A 21,453-nucleotide genomic window follows, 5' to 3' on the forward strand; every position below is an offset into this window, starting at 1 on the left:
ATCGGTTCTTTAATTAAACACAATTACAGACTAAAACACATCCAGGCACAGCATCCTCTTCCTCAGGTGCTGTTAACTGTTAAAATATTAAATTCTTGGCTTTATAATGACGTTACGCTGAAATCTGATCACCTTCTTAAAACACACCTCTTTTCTTTGGCTTTTGACACCATGTAGAGCGTTGATTTTATGTATATACATGCATATTTTTATTCCGAGGGGGCAGCGCTTTTACTTATTTTTATTTATTTTATCTCTCTGTGCAGCACTTTGTTTAAACCGTGCTATATAAATAAAGTGGATTGGATTCTGAATGTTTCCTGGCTGTAGTTTGACCTCGTTTAGTTATGACCTCTGGTTTCCTCATGTTTGGCTTTAACTAAAAGGTCCAAACCTTTTGCTTCCTTGTTTTGTTCCTGCACAGCAAAGAGAACCTTCAACATAAACAAAACCAACCAACCCAAGGAGCCGATGGCGGTCCAGTTCTCCAAACCCCCCAGACCCCACGCCCCGTCCCTTCCAGTCACCGCCCCCGTTACCGCCGCCGCCGCCAACACCGCCGCCAACACCGCCGCCAACACCGCCGCCGTACCCAGGCCTGCGCCTCGAGCTCCACCGGCCAACGTCAGGAAGCCTCCGCCGAAGAAGGCCGGCGTCAGAGCCCCCAGCTGCCCTCCTCCTCTTCCTCCGCCCTCGCAGCCCAAACAGCTTCCCTCGTTGGCGCAGTGAGCCGTCCCTCCTGCTCTCCCTGCTGCCCGGTCCTCACGTCGCCCAGTTCTGAGCTAATTACATTTTTTTTTTTACAGGGTTATATCCCTCACTAGTTTATTTATTGAAATGTTCTTTATTTTTTCCCGTCCTGATGGTCAGAGTCACTATAGACCACATGTGAACCCTCGTAGTGCCGATGCAACCGTCCGCCTTCGTCTTTCTGTGTTCGCCAACTTAAAAGAAAAATAATGTAAATGAATGCAAATCTAATTAAAAATGTCTTTATTGTCCATTCATATAATATTTTGTTTTTATAACTGATTCTGCATACGGGCGTGAATTGCACTATGCACTGCAGGTGCTCATACTGTAAAGTACATATCAATACATATCAGGCCATATCTTCACGTACAGGTATGTATACAAACATATATTCTTCAGCAGAAGGCATTACGGGACTTCATAATGAAATAAAGGAAGGTGCACACGGTGTTTCTGTAAGACGTCTGCAGCTTCATGGTGCGCTTCATGGCCTCAAACTGTCTTTTATTAAAGTTCCTGTTAACTAACCAACACAGGTTAGTTATGAAGGGGAAGGAAACCCACGAATGGCCTTCAAGCATTAATAGAGGAAACTGAAAAGTGCGGCATGCATTTATTTTCAGCCCTCGTTTCCTCTGCCAGCCCTAAATAAAATCAAGGGTGACCAATTTCCCCTCAGAAGTCCGTTCTGCATAAAATCTCCATAAAACGGGTTAAAGTCTGTTTGCATTGTGACTGCAGGGGCCTCCGTCCCTGCAGCGTAAATCAGATCAGGTTCAGATTCCTGATGGAGTTTGTTAATAACTCCGGTTCCACTTTGGTCCTGAGTGAAAAGTCTGCAGCGGTTCGGTTCACATCTTGCTCAGACTTCCTCTCTTGGGCTCTGCAGCTCGCAGCGTGTCCCTGTTGCAGAAGAGGAAGCGTGAGGGGAACCGAGCGGACGGCAGGCTCTCTAACTTCCACATAAAGTATTATTTTACCCCTGAAGGTGACGGCAGCTGCTTTCTGCGCCACGCCTCTGATTTCCACGCCTCCTCCTGGTTTCTGTCCGTTTCTCTTCGGCGGATATACTCCGCCGTTCTTGGAGCGGGGGGGTTTATAGAAATGGAGAACTGATGATTGGGAACCCTGGATCTGTGTCTCTGTTTGACCCTGCCAGCCGTTAAGAAGCTTGATTTGGATTACAAAGGAATGATTCACAAAATTAAAGACATTTAACCGTCGGATTTCCTCCCTGTCAGACTTTGATTTCATCCTCGTCGTCCATGAAGCTGTAGATCTTCTTCTCCGGACCTCCAGCCTCCATCTTGTTCTGTCCCTTTGCGAGGCCGTAGTGGCGTGCCAGAACATCGGTAGCACTCTGGAACCGCTCGCTCTCCATCCGTATGCGGACCCGCTCAGGAGAACCCAGCAACACGTCCGGTGCTTTCCCCGAGAATCCCCTCCTCGCACGCTCCTCCTCGCACTCGGCTTCGGCCCCGCAGTCCTCCCTCAGCAGGGAGTCCACGTAGGAGATGGTAGCAGAACCCATTTCTGACCCGTCGCTGGCAGGCCTGCATGCCGACTCCACCTCCTCTCCTCCCCACGTGGGGGCGTGCTCCTCTGGGCGCCCGTCGATCAGGCTGAACACCTCGCTCAGGAGGGATGGGCCCAGGTCAAAGGTGAAGGTGTCCAGAGAGGTGAGGGAGTCGGAGTACGCCGTGGGGCCGGTCCGTTTGGGTCCGCAGGTCCCGACAGAGGCGGAGCAGGAGGACAGGATGGCATCGGACGGGTCGGTCAGGGAGCCGCGGTGGACGCCGTGGGAGCAGGAGGTGGAGGAGGGGGGGGAGGAGACGGACGGCTGCTGGCGCTCTGACCGAGACAGACGGGGCAGCGTCACAAACCCAGACTCCAGACCTGAAGGACAGACAAAGACCATCAGATCCAGCAGAACATAAATCAGCCTCTAAACCAGGGCTGTCAAACATACGGGCCAGTTTAGTCCGGCCCAGTGGCTAAATGCATTATCATTAAAAAATTTAAAAATAAAAAATTATCCCCCAGTGTCCTGTCTGGCAATGTGGCAATAAGAATTGTTGTCTTAATGCCAAAAAGAGCTCATCAGATTTGACTTTCACAAGTGGAGCAGTTCTGCTTTTGCCATAGTGCTCCGCTTGATTTATGAATGTGAATAGTTTTATTATGATTCATGCAAGGAATATCTCAAATGATATGGACACTACAATGGAAAAGTAGGAGAGGAAAGGAAGAACAAGAAGAAGAAAAGAAAAAGTGAAAGAAAGAGGAGATAAAAGGAAGAGAATGATAAAACAATCATTGAAAAAAAACATGTACTTCGTTTAATTGAAAATCTGCAGTTCCTATATTGTCCACGAGGGGCGCTGTGTTTTAATCAGCAGATTAAGCTTCAGGTGTGGAAAAATTTAAATCATTTCTTAATTTTTAACTGTTTGATGTATTTTGTCATGCAGGACAGTGTTTTTAAGTTCCAAAAAATGTGAATAAATGTTTTTCAACATTGTATAATCACTGTGATCAGTTCTTATGCATAATGCACAAGTAAATGTTTAACTGAGTAAAAGTATTGTTGATATTGCACATACTTTTCTTAAAAACACTGAGGTTATTCATAATATATTGTGTAAAAGTAAAATTAATTTAACATAAAAATCAACAACAAGTCCACTTTTATTAGTTCTATTTAATCTTGCAATGAGTTTACTCGTGTGGCCCTCCTGAGATCAGATTAAGCTGAATGCGGCCCCTAAACCAAAATGAGTTTGACACCCCTGGTTTAAACGTTCATCCTCATGGCGTCACAGCATGACATCAACGCGCACGTCCAGCAGGGGGCAGCAAAACCCTGCAACCGACCCGCCATGCTGCGCCTCGCTGTCTGCCAGAACCAGAACCGGTCCAGGTTCCTCACACACCAACACGCTGCTGAATGCCGGCCCTTACGGGGCCCAACGCCATGAGGTTTCTGGCTCTTTCCAACAAACACAGATTTCACAGATTCACACATTGTGAGCAGAAACTGCAGAAGTAATAAGTGTTGAAAACTGGGTTTGATGGAGGAGTTGCTGCTCTGTAAATCTGCTTCAGCTGACACCAACAACAACTAAAGGCCAGGTAAACATGCGGGGGAAGCTTGTGGGCCCCCGGACCAACGCTGACCCCCTAATGGCTTCCAGATAGCGGCCGCATGTGGAGCCGCTGTTTGTGATTAAATTAATTCTGTGAAGATAAGGAGCTGGTGGAGCTCAGCACAAAGGGAGGATCTGCAGCGGCCTTCGGACTTCTGGCTGAAACGTTTCAGGCTGCAGATGTGTGGCATCATGAGGCAGGATCTGCTTCGCTTAGCAAAAAGCCCAAAGCAGGAGGAAACCACCAGCTTGAGTCTTTCCAGGGCTGACAAGATCTGCTTTCCAAGTCCTCTAAAATGAAGTTATTTTGCTTCACATAAGTATTCACACCCCATTGAACTGTTTCACACGTTGCCTGTTTGAAACCAGAAACTTTAATGTAGGAGATCCACAGAAAGTAAGCTAGAGGTGGTATAAAAAACATGAAACAGCTAAAGGGAGAGGGGAGACTTTTACAAGGCAATGAAAATGTTTTAGAAAATTTATTTGCTCTCTTGGAGTTATTTTTGGTTTAACTTTTTTGTTTCAGATCATAAAACTAAATCTGGTATCAGAAAATGATAACCAGAGTAAATCCCAAAGCATTAAATTATGATTTTATTTATTAAGGGAATGAAACCTTTCAAACCAACCTTGTGGGAAAATATAAAAGCTCCCAAATTAAATCATGAATTAACTGTGATTGATACCATCTAATGTAGAACAGATTACTAGATCAATGTGTGCTTCTGTGCTTTTTTGTTTCTCTTGTTGTGTCTCTGTTCTGTCTTCTGTAACCCCAGTCGGTCGAGGCAGATGACCGTTCATACTGAGCCCGGTTCTGCCGGAGGTTTTTTTTTCCCGTTAATGGGTGGTTTTTCTTCCCACTGTCATGCTTGCTCAGTATGAGGGATTGCAGCAAAGCCATGTACAATGCAGATGACTCTTCCTGTGGCTCTACAGTTCCCCAGGAGTGAATGCTGCTTGTCGGGACTTTGATGCAATCAACTGGTTTCCTTATATAGGAAATTTTTGACCAATCTGTATAATCTGACCCAATCTGTATAATATGATTGAACTTGACTTTGTAAAGTGCCTTGAGATGACATGTTTCATGATTTGGCGCTATATAAATAAAATTGAATTGAATTGAATTGAATCATATTTCCTGTTTCAGTTTCACAAGCCGCCCACTTATTACTACCAGACCTGAAAAGTCAAGACGGCACGGCCCGGTTTAACTCAAGAACAGATGAGAAACAGACTCAGTGACATCCACCGGTCTGCACTGCAAAAAGAGAACTAAAAGTAAGTCATATTTTCTTGAAATTAATGTATTTTTCCTTGATTTAAGCAGGTAAATAAGACTATTTGCCAATGGAGTGAGTATTTTTACCCCTAAAATAAGACAATTAGACATCCTGCATTTGAAATAAGATGAAATGATCCTATTTTAAGTGCAAATATCTCATTCCATTGGCAAATAGTCTTATTTACCTGCTTAAATCAAGGGAAAATACATTCATTTCAAGAAGATTTGACTTACTTTTAGTTCCCTTTTTACAGTGTGGAAAGGGCTGCAGGTCCATTTCTAAAGCTGTAGGACTCCAGAGAACCTCAGAGAGAACCAGGATCCACACATGGAGAGAACATGGAACATGGAGAACCTTCCCAGGAGAGGCCGACCCACCAGAATCACTCCAGGAGGTCCCAGAAGAACCCAGAGCATCTACAGCTCTGCAGGTCTCACTGTCTCAGCTGAGGTCAGGATTCAGCGATAAGAAAAAGAGACTGGGGCAAAGATGGCCTCCATGGGAGAAATCCAACACCAGAACCACTGCTGACCCACAAGAACACAAAGACCCGCCTCACATTTACCAAAAAAAAAAAAAAACATCTTGATGATTCCTGAGACTTATGGGGAAATATTCTGACTGAAGAGGCAGAAATTGACTTTTGTGGAAGGTGTGCAGGTTGTTACATCCAGAGTAAAACGTACAGCATGTCAGAACCAGAACATCATACCTAAAAAAAAGACAAAAAACTGTCTCAAATAAATCAATTTAGTAAAGTAGAGTTCCTGCACAGTGATGCTAAAGACTCGTTAGCATCACTCGTTAGCATCACTCGTTAGTCATGCTAACGAGTGATGCTAACGAGTCTAACCCGCCTCAACCTTCACAAACATACGAAGGTTTAGGGGGTGATTACTTTTCCACATCGGGCCAGGTTGGTTCTGAGAGATTCATTCTTTTAATGAATAAAATCATAATTTGAAAACTACATCCTGCATTTCCTTTTGGTTCTTTTTATGTTAATATTAGTTTTACGATCTTTAGACTGAGCACATTATGTTCGCACCTCGTTTTGAAATCTGCTTAACGTTTTATTTGAACAGATTTATGACTCTGCAAACGCTTCAATGATTCCTGAACGCCTCGTCGATGCCGACTGGAAAGTCCTCATGACATCATCTGTTTCTGCTCGGCTATTTTGGGATTAGAGAAGGAGCGGCACTAAATCCTAAAATTGTCCCATGGCTCCACTTTAGATGTTTTCCCTTCAAATTAAACTGCAGCACCAAACTAAGCCAAAGGGCAAAGGTCGGGTGAGTTAACCGGCGCTGGCTGGACGCGAGCGTCAGCCGTGGGGTCTGCTCAGTCATCCGGAGACAGATGTGTCCCAGATGTCCCTGTGAATGAGCAGCGTTTGCACCGATAACAGAGACAGAGTCGTTTGTTTTTATCGTTCCTCTCTTTGTCCTGCAAAGATCGTCATGATTTCACCAGCATGTCTGAGAGAGGAGCAGCAAACGTCTGCAGCTGCACGGTTTCTATCCGGACTTTCTCACGTTCCAAAGGTTTTATGATCTGAAACGTTTAGGCATGAAGCAGGAGTTTGCAGGGGGGGGGGGGGGGGATACTTTACACAGGACGGTTGGATCAGCTGTTAGTGAGAGCGTCCCAGGCAGCGTGAGGAAGAAATGGTTCCTACTCACCGTAAGAGCTCTGCCGCTCGTCTGGCGTGGAACTGGGGAAGAGCACCTTGGTGGTGGGACTCCCGTTGGACATGTCCACGTCCAGCCGGGGGAGGGAGACGGCGTTCTTGATGATGGGAGAGACGGCCGGAGGCGGCGGGGACAGGTCCTTCGCTCCCTCTCGGGGCCGGTTGTCGGAGCCCCGCCTGATGTGCCGCAGCGTCCTGGAGAAGAAGGCGCCGATCTTGTTGTCGGGCGAGGAGACGGAGTCCGTCTCGCCGTTGTTCCCGTTGGCCGTCCCGCCGTGGTTGCTCAGGAAGGAGGTGTCCCCGAAGACGTCGCCGCCGCGTCCAACGTGCATGGTGTGGCGGAAGTCTCCCAGAGGGGGGCTGATCATGTCCACCGTGAGGTCCCCTTTGTGACGGCGCCTGCTGTGGGAGTGGGAGACCAGACCTTTGAGGCCGGTCAGCTTCTCCTGAAGATTCATGATCACAAGGCCGGGACTGACTTTTATTCACCAAACGTCTCTGAGGTTTGTCTATAATCCCAACTGAAGGTAAAAGGGAAAAACAAGTTTGGCTTCTGCAGGGATCCAAACTTTGGGCCTGGAAAGAAAAACTTGCAAAGGTTGTTTTCTTTTTTTTTCCAAGATCAGAAGACCGGTCCAGGTCTGCAGGAGCAAACTGCTGGCTGGATTATGATCTCTGTTTATTATGTACAACCCAGAATCTGTCCCACACTTTGTGGCTTGAGGTTTTGCATCGCTGAGCAAATGAAAGAGGCAGAAAGCGAGGAGAACGCGGTGCGGTCGGTCCTAATAGAGAACGGCCAGGCTCCACGGATCGCTCCAGGCTTTAGGTTTTGTCCAGAGCAGCTCAGAAACGGCTCCGTGTCCAGATGAAGGGCGCTGTGGTCGCACTATGGAGCCATCTATGGAGGGAAAACAGGGAATGTGTTAAACCTAAAGGTTCAGGGCGGGTTTGGTCTTACATCAATGCAAACATGCAACATTTTCACCCGTTTACGCTGCGTAAGCGTTCCTCGCCTTCCTACAGCGAGTCGTTGCAAAGTCGTCTGTTTTTCTCCATAAATCTGTCCCAGAGGTTTCCAGGATTCCACGTTCCAAGTGTCCGCTGGTGTGGAACCGGCTAAATTTAGACCGCAGTCCCTCCTCTGTGGAGCAAACCAGAATCTGCTTCTCATCCACAAAATGGGAGGACTTTCTGCCCGCGTTTTTCCTGTTGTGTCTGGCATGTTGGCTGCACAAAGGTCACATTTCACCAGACGGACTTTTAGACGTTTAAAGTGGCCGACGACGCCTCAGTCAACACATGCAGATTGGTTTAGAAACAGGCAGATAGGAAGAAATGATGAAGCTTTCCTGATAAGATGATTACTGCTGCTGCTGCACGGCTCTAACCTCAGATTACCGACGCATAAACCCCCAAACAGCACAATGTTGATGGAATAAAAAACCCAAAAGATCTTTTTTAATATTAAGGTTTAGATGAATGTACTAAATTGGTTGTAATGTAGTAAAAAATCTGAACAGTTTCGGTCAACTCAGCTGGCACTCCTCAGGGCTGGGTGTTAGCACCCCTGCTGTTTATGCTCTACACTAACGAGGGTCGAGGTTTATTATTAACTTTACAGATGACTAAATTTGCAACTGATTCATCCAATGATGCAACGACTCTACTTGGAGCTAAACACTTCAAAGACAAAAAAAAAAGATGATTGATTTTCGATAAATCAACCAATGATTGCATCAACACTAGTTTCTGGTTCATTGGTAGAGATTATCAGCCAGTACAAGCATCTGAACGCCATTCTGGACAATAAGCTAACTTTTGAAGCTATCGCTGGTAGGAATGCCAACCAAAGGCTGTTTTTAAGAAAAATGAATGCTTTTAATGTAGACTATTTTACTTTAAAAATGTTTTATTTTTATTTTATTGAATCCGTTTGAACTTTTATAATGATGTGCTGGTTTGGTGAACTCGGCACTGTAAATAAAAAGAAGCTAATTAAGGTGTGTACAAAGACTGCTGGTATTCCAGAGACGTTAATTATCCTTCAGAGTCACTAAGACGACAAGATTGATCCCATTTCCTCATGTAATTAGAGGTTATGGTTACAAATACTCAAAACGAGCAACTTTTTCTTCTTTTTTTTGCAATATGTCAGCAATATAAATGGACCAAAACAGGACAACAGATTTAGTGTTTCGTTTCAGACAAATATAATATTAGATTTACATTCTGCTTCATTCTGGAAGGAGCTCATCCAGCAGCAGCTTCATGTATGCCTGATTCTTTTCCTGCTCTCCTGCAGCTGGGAGGAACACGGTTCTGTGTGAGGACTGGGTCGTCTGTGAGTGTTTGGGATCGCGAGGAACTCGAGAACCTGCAGATCATTTAGAGCTTCCACTGCCTCTCTCTCCAACAACACCAGAAAAAGTTGCTAGATTTCTTACTTGTTGATTTTTTTTTTAAAAATAGTCCCCAAAGAATTCTGATTAGTTGCTAAACAAAGCAACAAAGGCGCAAAATGTGTAACACTGTGAAGCAGACCCACTAACTTCTGCATTTAACGGAATTCATTGCAGACGTTTTCACTATGGTGTCTATTTTGCTTCCTTAGATGACTAAAGTTTATAATTCTTGTAACGCTTAATTTTCATTATTGAAAACATTAACTATAATTATCTCAGTTCCGCTTTTGGTTTGTTTCCCTTTTTTCTGCTTTATGTCTCCCAGACATCTCGATGTCGATCACAAACTCCAGAAAATTATCCTTTCATCCTTTGTTGTTCTTTTACAGAAAACGCATTTAACATTTACCCTTTCATATATTTTTTTTCTTTTCTAACATCCACAGGTTTTTTTCTGCACTGCAGTGCTAATGCGTGCTTGTATGTAAACAGGAAAAATTATCTAAGATTCAATCGTTGCTGTGTTGTTTTTATTTCTCTCTACTACAGCTAGAGATATTATTTTAGGATGTCTTCTCATAAAAATCCATTTTGCAGCTATTTGAGTAAAGTTTCTACATCCTTCAGGCTCGACATTTTCCACGTAAACAAAGACAGACCAAAAAGCTACATAGCTAACGTTTAAGGATTAAAGTGTTAATTGCACTTAAAATTATTTTAATAATAATAATATAATAATAATAATAATAATAATAATAATAATAATAATAATAATAAAATGTATTATTATTATTATTATTATTAAAATGTCTTCATTCTTCGTTGTATGAAGCAACTTGGTGATTAAACTGATTCTTAATCTTTTCTGCACTCAAAACTTAGTTTTTAAGGCATGTTTGGCATCATGCCGTAGAGTTAGCTTACAAGACACTATCCTATTCATTTTCTGTAGATAATTAAGGTTTGTATATTTTTATGGGCCTTTATTTGACAGCAAGCAGACAGGAAACAGGGTTGAGAGAGAGGTCAACGGACCCGGACTCAAACCCGGGACTGAGGCCTCCTCTGTTATACCCCTGCTGCACTGCTGAGACCAGTTTATCATTTTTACTCTTTATCCTTTTATGAAAACATTAGCTTGGTTCAGCTTTTGTTAAAACCTGCAGCGTGTGCCTTATTTCTAATTCTCTGGATTCCCGTACCTCTGGAAGTCTGTCACAAATCCAGGCAAATTGGCTTTTGGTCACAAGTTTTATTTTCCAGAGGAGTAACTGATATCCTATTTTAAATATTTTAATAGCTTAAAGAGCTCCAAAAATGCTCCTCTGTTTCTCTTTAGAGTCCACAGGCCTCCCACGCATGCAGAGCCTTGTCTGGCTGCATTAATGACCCGCCGTGGGTCGGGACACGCCGGGTTGCATCAGGTCCAAGGCAGCCGCTCTAATTTGCTGCTGACCGCAGCGCCGCTCCTCCTGGCTGCCGTTTCCAGAGGCCGTCAGGGAGGAAACGTGCTGCATACCGTCCATGAGCAGAGACTGGGACGGGGGACGGGGGGGACGAGTCTCCAGACGGGTCTCTGAGGCAACATGAGCCCTGGTTCCCATAAACTGGACCAAACAGGCAACTTTTCCGATAAGGAACGTACTGATGGGGAACACGGGCAGACATTTCTGTTTAATCCTATTAAATGACCGTCAGCCGTGGCACAGCGGGAGTAACTCCCTTTACTTTACGTGTTTTTAATTAACAACATCCACTCTTCCTCTCCCTATTCTGAATTAAACAGAAGAGTGGAGGTTTATACTTAAAATGCCCTGAAATATTACAAAAACAAGGTTGATATTAATGCTTTAATCGCAGAGGAGGCTTGTCCGTCTTTGTCTTTAGATATAAGAAGGGGACGGTTTGACAGCAGGGACCTGGACATACCCTGGATTAACCCCTAATCCTCCGTCTCTCCCATCATCCCTCTGGACGGAGCCTGTTGGCGTCCGCCGTGGTCCTGCAGGTCACGGCTTCACGCTCCTGTCAGAGGAAACACAATTAAACCAAATTAACTGGAATTATTACGTTTAGAGAAAGCTTTCGGACACAAACTAAGTTCTTCCTTTTTTCCTCACTGATTCTAAGATAGAAACTCTTAATGCAGACATTTTTTTCATGGATTTTCTGACCTACAAATGGGTTAAAATTTACTTCCACAATCAACTCAATCGTGAAGGAAATACATGTTTTTGTTTCGTTTTTTTGGCTCCTAGTTGTAAAAATTAAGGATTTCTCTTTATAAAAATAAAGAATAAAGCCACAAAGACAGTGTTAAGCACAGCGCAGGCAAAACGATACTGTGGGCGCTTTACTTTCAGAGAAACCAGCATATTAGACGGATAAGATGGAGCAAAGATATGAAAGACCTTCAGAAAACCGTTTATGTGCATCCTTCTTCAGATTCAGTTTAGTTCACCCCATGAAATACGCCACCGTGTACTGAATTAAATCTACCATACGCAATTATAAGTCTGTGTAACAAAATGTAAACCTTTTCAAACTCTGAGTATAAAGTCTGGATTTTCACGGTCAGAGCTGTTGTCCGTCTGTTTGGACCCGGGAAAAGAAACAATGCAATAATAATAAAGTCCACAAAACAAGCAGGAAAACTCAGAACTTCTTCAGTTTTAATGGAGTAAAGTGCTGTAGAAAATAAATTTAATTTAAAGTTAATTTTCGTTTCAGTGGGTCTTTTGTTTCAAAAGCCAAACTAAAACAGATATTTATCAAGAACTGCAACCATGTGAAGATCCAGGAACCGAGGCTGTGATCCGATGTTTCTCCCTTATTTACACTCTGATACTTCAGAGACCCGGTCCAAAGTTGCCATGTCGTCTGTGCCGTTTGTTCTTCAGATGGTTTTGCTGGAAGTAAAGCAGCGTAAACACAGTCTGGGTTTGTATGAACATTCCTGAGCAGAGCATCATTCGGTGGAGTCTGGCTCTGCGTTACGACCATCAAACGTCGGCTCTGATTGAAACCATGTCTGGGATCCTTCTCTTCTCTGGCCTGAACGCTTTCCCCCTCTGCCATCCTTAGTTTTCTGCTCAGTTCCTCTTAGTTTTTTCTTTTATCTCGTTTTTTATTCACTTTCCATTTCCCTGTTTTGCTTTCAGTAAAATTCACATTAGATTTAATAATTTAATGCAGGTCTTCGCCTCCCTCCACCTCCTCTCATGTCTGTTACTCACTAACCAGGTGAATAAACATACATGATAAGGCCACTCTTTTCAGGGCCACCGCTTGACTTTCAATTACATTCCTATTTTTTACCGTATGCACTCAGTCTGACTCCAAGAAAAACAGCGCTACACTTCCTCCTCAGCCAAGAAAACACTCACATGCCTCCAAAAAATATCCAAACTGGCTGCACTGCTCTGTTTCCTGTGTCTGCTGGCGCTGGCAGTCCTGATGTTCCTTCTTTGCTTTTATGCTTCTGTTGAATCCGTTCTGCCCTCGTCTTCTTGCTCAGTCTTTCATAGGTGTTACAGATTGTTTTTTATTTTAAAAAATACTCAGCAAAGGTCCAGTTGCCTCTGATTTAAGCCTGTTTGCTGGTACAGATGTAAGGTTTTCCAAATGAGAGAAGGTTTAGGGCAACGCGTGGTGTACTGGTAGAGCTAGTGGCCCAAACACAGACGCAGCTGACCCAGGTCCAATCTCAACCTCTGGACCTTTGTTACAGGTCTCTCTCTCTCTGTGCCACTCTTCTGTCTGTCCACTGCAAATAAAGGCCACAAAATATTTAAAAACTAGATAAAGTTTAAACGCCAATGCTACAAAAAGTAGCTAATTTATGCTAATCATAACATTTTCTTCAGCACTTGCACAAGGCACCAGGAACAACGATAAATCAGCGCCTTTTACTCAAACACCCCTGATAAAATCCAGTGCAACCTTCAAAAGGTGGCCCACATGAAAAACACTGTTTTAGGAATACCACCACTGCACCTCACCCTGAACACATCATCCCCACTGTGAGACACGGTGGAGGCAGCATCATGCTGAGGGGGAGCAGGTCAGAGCTGATGGAGCAGAACCAGAACCATCCTGCAGGAGAACCTGAGACTGAGGTGGAGGTTCTCCTTCCAGCAGGAGAACCAGCCTGAACCTGCAGCCTAAGATATTATGGGATGATTCATGGGTTAGAATGGCCTAGTCAAAGTCCAGACCTAGATCCAACAGATAATCTATGGTAGGACTTGAAAACTGATGTTCCCAGATGTTCTCCATCCAATCTGACTGAGCTTCAGCTGTTTTGCAAAGAAGAATGGGCAAAAGAAATAGTCCGTAGATCTGGAAAGATGTAGGAGACCGACCCCTTACAGCTGTAGTCATAGCAGAAGACGACTCTACACTGTATTGACCAAGGAGGCTGCATACAGAAGCACACTATGCAGATTTATCTAGTAAACTGTTTCTCTTCCACGTCATAATTATGCACGACTTTGTAAGTCTGTAAAATAACTGTAAGTCTGGAATAAAAGAATCCCCCTGCTGGTCGCTGAGAGAAGTTGCGGCGTCTGGTCTCGTCTATGTCTCTTTTTAAGGTTTTATCCTCTCCCACATTTGCCTGCAACTTAAAAGCCCCCCAAAAAAACTAAACATGTAATGTCCCAAAATGTGGAAAACTTAACACCTATCCAATGAGGATTAAATAACTTTATGCTTCAAATATCAATCAAACATTGCACATCTTCAGTCACATGAGATCTGTTCACACACCTGTATGCGTTCTGAGGATCACCTAAACAAAACTTTCTGTTAAAATTATTTTCTTAAACGTGTCTAAACTGGCAAATAATACTTGAACCCTGTTTTTCTATCACATTTACTTTTAATTGGTTACTGCTAAAATGTAGATACAACCATTTTAAACCTCTGTGGTCAAAACAATTTTAATCTGTCCAACACTGAAGAACATCCGCTGAACCTGCAGCAAAAAGCGTCAGACCAGAAAAGGCGACTAAAATCTAAATGTTCCAGTAAATCTCAGAGGTCTTTTAATCCATGTGTTAACTAAAAACAACTGAGCTGCACAGATATCCTGACATCTGTTTTTCTGAAAATCTCCTGGATGCAGCTGAACCCAGAAATGCAAGAAGTATTTAAAAAAAAAACAATTAGAATGCAACTAACCTGTCTAACCAGACATAAAGGGTCTTTATTTTTAGAAGATCATATGCAGATTATGTAAGTCTCACTTTTTTCCACATAACGAGTCCATGTTATACTCATACAGGTTTTACTGCACTACATTGATGTAGCTGTTCAACCCTCATTCTGAGAATACTGTCGCTCGTAGAGCTGCAGTTATTTCAACCACAATCTGTCATTTAGCCCTAAAAGCTGAATTTAGGCTAGCGCTACACATGTGGTGGAAGGACGGGAAGTTAAAATGTTGATCTACATGCAGAGTTCAGTTGCAGTCAAACTCAGACATGAAGAAAAACATGAGGCTAATTATTGTGGCTAATACAAGCAGGAAGATCATTTGAAGGAAGCAGTTACTGATTCAACCTGATCTTCTCATCACCAGACCGTTTATCTGATATCTGTCAGAGAAAAACGGCATAAAAGAAAGCAGCTTCTTACCAAACTAACTTTATTACGACAAACAACTTCGCTGGTCTGGTTGTTGCCTGCTCAACATATCAATCCGACTTACTTTTCCTGTAGATAATGATCTCTATAGCGAAAATATTCCCTCCCTCCATTTTCTGTGGAGCCAGTAAGAAGCCATACATTTAATAAATTCGCACCAACAAGCAATTTTTAAAGGGTTTAAATTAAATATCTGCTTTGAAAACAAGGGAGATTCCAATTAGGATTCATTTGTGTTTCATACTTTCTATTTTTGTAGGTTTTATGCCCTTCTAATATGATGATTGCCCTTTAATTGACAGCTTTGGTGCCTCAAACTCCTTCAGGACCAAAGTGTGTGCTTGAAGCTCTTAAAAACCCGGTGTGGCCGTTAACAAGGGTGTTGGAGGCTGTTGACAGACGACTGAACTGTGACCATCTGCTGACATCAGCCAGTGATGTCAAAGGTTTCCAAACATCACATTGTGTGGCCAAAAAGAGAAAAAACAGGCCCGCAGAGCCCCGCCGTGTGAAAGCAAACACAGCAGCCAGGTTCAGGAATGACCGTTTTGACGTTGGCGGCGTCAGTGACACCTAAAGGTCAGCAGGGACCCCCACCCCCCCCGCAGAGGAGCGTCAGGATCTCAGGCTGAGAGGGAAAATAGCAGGAAATGCCCACACTTGTGTGTGTCATCAACTGTTTTGATGTATCATTACAGTAAATCCTGTGGTTGTGGTGCAGGAAACATGTTACATACATGTGCTAACCATCTGCTTTGAGATACAGGAGACTTATTGCTGCTATCAGAGCGTGTTCCAGTGAGACCCGGTGGACGGACGCCCGCCCGGGGAGATTACCGGGGGAATTACAGAGCCGGCTGAACAAGAAAAAGTCACGCAGGACATGGATCCCCAGGAAGCATAATTGGATCCATCCCTGCGTGATTTATTATTGGACTTTATGCAGTCATCACTACAGCCGTCTGGGGTTTTCATTGATCTGGGCATGTTTGTTCACTGCCGGGCTCCAGGCGGTGCCTTCTCACACGGTGGTCCCAGCAGGGTCAGAGGACCGCCGTCCCAGAACCGCCCAAAGGTCCAACTCACTAGAACAAGTTCGTTTCCATATTTAACACATTTAAAATTGCTTCAGGGGAACAGCGGTGTGTTCCACTGAGTCAGAGCAATGTCCCTGACATGCTGGAAGGAAATTGATTGGTGGTGTTACATAATTTGGGTAATTACAAGGCAGGGTAATCCCAACCAGAGTCCTGCTGAATGCATCATGTGGAAATAAAGATGACATATTGCTGCTGCTGCTTCTGTCGGGTATAAATATGCTCCAGAGCAGGACAGGTTGACCATCAGCATTTTAACACAATACTGCTTTATCTGAACATAAACCTAATCTGGTGAGAGCGTCTAATAATTAATCCCAACATACCACAGCGGTGAAATCAGCACTTTGTGTCAGAAATCTCTTCTTTAAATGATATTCAGGCAGCAACGATGAAAGTACATGGAGGGGGGAGAAAAACACTAAATCCTATTCCAGCACCAGAAACTCTCTGGAAGAGTCACGCTGACGGCAGACAAAGCCTCTGCATGACCAGCAAAGTTCATCTGAGTTTACCTGGATTAAAAATGAATTAAATCACTCACCTGGATCAGAAAGACCCGAATCAAATAAAAAGGGGGTCCAGGCTGGATGTGTGTCCCGCTGAAAGGTCCGGGTGGTCGGAGCGAGGCGCCGGAGCTGTGCGTCTGTCCCGCTGGAGAGCCCGGGTCTGCGGCGCGGCGCGGCGCGGCGCGGCGCGGAGGAAGGGGGCGGGCTGAGGAGAACCCTGGGAGAGCCGCTCCAGGAGCCGAGCACCGCTTCACCACACGTCCGTCCCAGGAAGAGCAGAAGGCATTTTTACGTTCAGCCCGGGCTGATAATGTGCTCGGTGGAAAGCCTTCAACCCGCCGGTTCCTCCTTTTCAATGTGAAAAACCGCTTTTTGTCACTTTGTCAAGAGCTCATCAGCAGACTTCATCAGATGCATGTCTGCTGACTTTGGCAGGAGAAAAACTCCGTCATGAAATCTGATCCAGCCACGTGGAAAAATTAGGACACCCTGTGGAGCCTTTGTGGAGAAATTCAACAAGTAACATAAATGAACAATAAAAACTGCGAAACTTAAAATCCCTGAGAAATAATGATTAAAAAACACGATGAATAAGTTACACACCCACATTTATTCCCATTAAAGACCGCTAATGTGCCAGATAGGTGTGCCACCTCAGGGGAGGAGAACATCATGCTGATGTGAGCTTCTGTGCTTTCTGTGTCTCTGCTCTGTCTTCTCTACCATAGAAAGTACTCCTGGGTCAATGTGAGCTTCTGAGCTTTCTGTGTCTCTGCTCTGTCTTCTCTACCATAGAAAGTACTCCTGGGTCAATGTGAGCTTCTGAGCTTTCTGTGTCTCTGCTCTGTCTTCTCTACCATAGAAAGTACTCCTGGGTCAATGTGAGCTTCTGTGCTTTCTGTGTCTCTGCTCTGTCTTCTCTAACATAGAAAGTACTCCTGGGTCAATGTGAGCTTCTGTGCTTTCTGTGTCTCTGCTCTGTCTTCTCTACCATAGAAAGTACTCCTGGGTCAATGTGAGCTTCTGAGCTTTCTGTGTTCCTGCTCTGTCTTCTCTAACATAGAAAGTACTCCTGGGTCAATGTGAGCTTCTGAGCTTTCTGTGTCTCTGCTCTGTCTTCTCTAACATAGAAAGTACTCCTGGGTCAATGTGAGCTTCTGAGCTTTCTGTGTCTCTGCTCTGTCTTCTCTAAGCCCCAGTGGGTGGAGGCAGATGAGCGTTCACACTGAGCCTGGTTCTGGTTCTGCTGGAGGTTCTCCTCCCTGTTAAAGGGGAGTTTTCCTCTCCACTGTCGCTTCATGCATGCTCAGTATGAGGGATTGCTGCAAAGCCATCAACAATGCAGACGACTGTCCACTGTGGCTCTACGCTCTTTCAGGAGGAGTGAATGCTGCTTGGAGAGACTTGATGCAACCTGCTGGGTTTCCTTAGAGAGGAAACTTTATCACCAACCTGGAGGATCTGATGGAGTCTGACTTTGGAGAGAGACTTGATGATGATGTGATGTTAATTGGCACTGTATAAATAAAATTGAATCATCACTCAGCAGTGGGAAGGAGGCGTTTCCTCTTTAAAACTCAGATTTCTGGTTTGGTGCTCCTGGCTGAAGCGCCGCTAATAATTATTATCATGATTAAGATTTTATTCACAACGACTTGATATTAGCTGGTAGCTAAATCAGTCATCCCGTCTAGTCGAGTGGCCCGCCTGCTGCTCACAGTGTTACCTTAATGATAGTGACAGGTGGTAGTCCGTCAGTTTCCTCACCAAGACTGTCCACATTTCCTAAACATGAGACATCTACTGCCAGATTTGACTTTCAAGAAGAACATTTTCTTCTTGCAGCCAGCTGACTGTCAGTCTGCAGCAACAGGTGTGGAACGGACAGCTGAAGAAAGTCCCTTCAACACTTCTTCTGGCATCTAATTAAAAGACTTTAATTGGTAGGAAAAAGTAGCTACTGGTGCGTTTGATTTCTACACCAACAACACACTGGCCCGCGTTGTCCATTTCTGAGAATATGTTTCCTGTTTATGGGTAGACAGCAGACTGGGCAGAAAGAGGATTTGAACCTAGAACCTTCTTGCTGCAAGGCAACAGGGCTGCCAACTAACTGTGCAACCCCCAAGTAGACTTGATTTTCCAAATTAACCAAGAATATCCCCAAAGTCTTCAAGCACCCTATGGTACCAAATCCAACATGGCTGCCGCAGCTGAAACATATGAAAATGTGCCGATAAAGTTTATTTATTAAGACTTCTGCCAGTTTTTGCCTCATTTAACCGGATGTACACACGGTGCTGTGCAACGTCTGTTTATGAGTTTTCATGTCTGAGCGCAGAAAACGAAGAGACATGCCCTGTAATCTGTTTGTGGTGCTACTGGTACTTAGCAACAGGACAATTAGCAAATTACTCAGATTTTTCAGCCTGCAACTATAAGACGCCCCATTCAGGTACGGCTTGATGCACAGATCCAAAACGATCTACAGAACCACATCGGTTGGTCTGGATCCAACGATTGACCTCCAAGGTCCCGTTTGTTGCAGGTGGGCTGAAGGAACTTTCTCATAATGAAATCGGTTTTCAGATAATTGCTGTAAACACAGGTTTTATTTTGAAAAGCAGCTCCTGTTATCAGACTTTAAATTACTTTATTGTCTGCAGACACATATTGTCAGCTCACAGAACGGCTGCCGTTCCACTTATTCCAACGAGAACAATCTGAAGTGCGGATGAATTGGTTTTACACCGAAGCGTCCTGCAGGAAAAGCTCTTATCAACAGGAACAGAATCCCCATCCTGATCCTCAAAGGTCCGCCTGGGAGAGAGCTGCAGCAGCTACCAGCTTCCTGGGAATGACAAGTGGAAAACAGAACCGCTTTCCTCCGACAATGAGAGTTATTTGTTGTATTCTAATAGAAATCAGCTCTTGTCCAGCACTTTTAGATATGAATATATTTTTAAAAGCCTATTCTAAGCTGCTGCATCTCTGATAGATTGCTGTGGCTCCTAAAAATGTACTTTGTTGAGTCATTAGAGCAAGATTTGGTTTATTTTCTGTCATAAAACTGAAAACTATGTAGTGATATGTTCCCAGCTGTCGTTTCCGTCCCTTTAAAAAACGTCTGAAGAACCTTAGAGCTGGTAACTCTGGAGCTGAATAATGCTGTTTGGCGGCAGATAGCTGAGCAACCTTAACTGATTTATCCACATCTCTAACCTGTATATACAGTATTAAAGGCCATCGGAGGATAACTAAGCATGTTTTTGGTCTATGTGAACCACTCATCGTCACTGAGTTTATTTCTGTTTAGACCAGGGGTCTGCAACCTGTGGCTCTGGAGCCGCAAGTGGCTCTTTGGACCTTCCACAGTGGCTCTTAATAACTTTGGCTACAAATTATATTTTCATTATGGTATTTAAATGTAGTAATGATAATAAATACAGGTTTTAGCAACTTTTTCTTGTACTAGTTGCTTTTAATTTTCACAACAGAATGATGCTAAAAGTGCCAGTAATATTTAATTTTAAATCAATATTTTTTCATTATGTTGGAAACTATTTTTTTTTTTACATCATCATCCACAAATATCAACATCCCATCCATCCTATTTTTTCAAACCTCAAAATAGACATAAAATGGCGTTTCTTTAACAATGACAACATATTTCCTACAGTAGATCTTTATCACAAATTATAACTTGTCTTTTTTTCAAAACCCACACAACATTTGCGGCTCTGAACGAGTTTAATTCAAGTGGACCGTAGGCAAAACGGCTCTTTAGACTGTAAACATTGCAGACCCCTGGTTTAGACAGCTTAAATTAGCTCATTCTGTTTAAGGTTAGGCTTAAATTCTGACAGTACCTGATAGAAACGCGCCTGGAGTTAACATGCATCACGGCTGATTTAGTATGAAGCACTGAATATGTCCTCAGTTTTATACCAATGAATTAAAAAAGCAAAAGGATCAAATATTTCCTTCTCTGGACGTTTCCTCAGCGCTCCTTCAATGTGCATCTATGAATCTGGCCAGAGCGACCAAAACAAACCGGGTTCTGTGTTTGACACCAGAACTGCCTTTGCTCTCTGTTGTCTGCTGTTGCCACCTTTGCCCCCCCCCCCCTTCCCCCTCCAGAGCCGGAGGTGTTGGCAGCGCTGCTCTGCTTTCACTCCAAACTCGGCTCCGGTTCGGGCAGCTGAGTCAGTCCAGAGTCACTTTCAGCAGATCCGTCACGCAACTCCATCTCTGAATCGCTGCCGACTACATTTCCTAACCTTCTGGCTCAGGTGGGACCAAAACTAAATAAAATTTACCAACCCATGTCCATTAAGAATCATGCTTATATAAATGTACAACTCAGGACATTGCTATTTTGATCCAAGTTTATCTCAGCAGTAAAGTGAACATGCCTTTGGTCTGTATAACGATTATCTTTCTGTGATATAAAGATGGTCTTAACTGTTATTATTTCAACTTCCCTCTCTGAAAGCCAGACGTGGTCAGTGCAGGACCTGTAGGATCAGGAAAGGACTCAAACAGAACCTCACTGACGACATGAAGTAGGCCAGAAGGTCTCAGCAGCAGCAGCACATCAGGCCCAGTTGCCAAGTCTTGCTAAACGCTGTGGATGTTTTCTGGAAGAACATCTGACTGTCTCCTTTTTGTTTACAGGGTGCGAACTTTAGACTCTTTTTTTTATTTATTTATTTTTTCTAAAATGCTTTTGTCCATCTCCTTGACCCCCCCCCCCCCCCCCCCCACCCCCATTCCTGAACAGCAACCCAATATAAACAACTTGTGTCCTGAAGCATGTCAGCTATTTGTTCAGGAAAGCTTTTGGAGGCCGTTCAGCTCCCTGAAGGGAGGAAAGATTACAAATTTAGGGCTTTTCACATTCTCTCTC

General features: G+C 43.9%; 2 protein-coding genes across 2 annotated transcripts in view; one reads left to right on the forward strand and one right to left on the reverse strand.

Moving 5' to 3' along the window:
* sh3bp1 (SH3-domain binding protein 1) overlaps positions 1-1,001 on the forward strand; it is a 26,671-nt gene extending 25,670 nt beyond the window's left edge. Inside the window, exon 18 of the mRNA XM_021316779.2 lies at positions 425-1,001. Within this exon, the coding sequence (XP_021172454.2) occupies positions 425-729 (305 nt within the window). The 3' untranslated portion in view covers positions 730-1,001. The remainder of the gene's footprint in view (positions 1-424) is intronic.
* Positions 977-17,139, reverse strand: cdc42ep1a (CDC42 effector protein (Rho GTPase binding) 1a). Its single transcript, XM_012863164.3, has 4 exons — positions 16,580-17,139; positions 11,219-11,314; positions 6,877-7,785; positions 977-2,649 (listed from the first exon to the last, which is right to left on the reverse strand). Exons 3-4 carry the CDS (start codon positions 7,340-7,342, stop codon positions 1,991-1,993), a joined length of 1,125 nt encoding a protein of 374 aa, XP_012718618.2. The 5' UTR covers positions 7,343-7,785; positions 11,219-11,314; positions 16,580-17,139; the 3' UTR covers positions 977-1,990.
* Positions 17,140-21,453: the final 4,314 nt, after the last annotated feature.

This window comes from Fundulus heteroclitus, unplaced genomic scaffold (assembly GCF_011125445.2).
Source record: "Fundulus heteroclitus isolate FHET01 unplaced genomic scaffold, MU-UCD_Fhet_4.1 scaffold_47, whole genome shotgun sequence".
Taxonomy (NCBI): Eukaryota; Metazoa; Chordata; class Actinopteri; order Cyprinodontiformes; family Fundulidae; genus Fundulus; species Fundulus heteroclitus.

What these genes read in the sequence shown, in the direction of transcription:
- cdc42ep1a (XM_012863164.3), bottom strand. Translation starts at nt 7,342, where the DNA reads ATGAATCTTCAGGAGAAGCTGACCGGCCTCAAAGGTCTGGTCTCCCAC. An exon ending in CGAGCGGCAGAGCTCTTACG is followed by an intron (nt 2,650 to 6,876) that starts GTGAGTAGGAAC and finishes TCTGTCCTTCAG; the next exon opens with GTCTGGAGTCTGGGTTTGTG.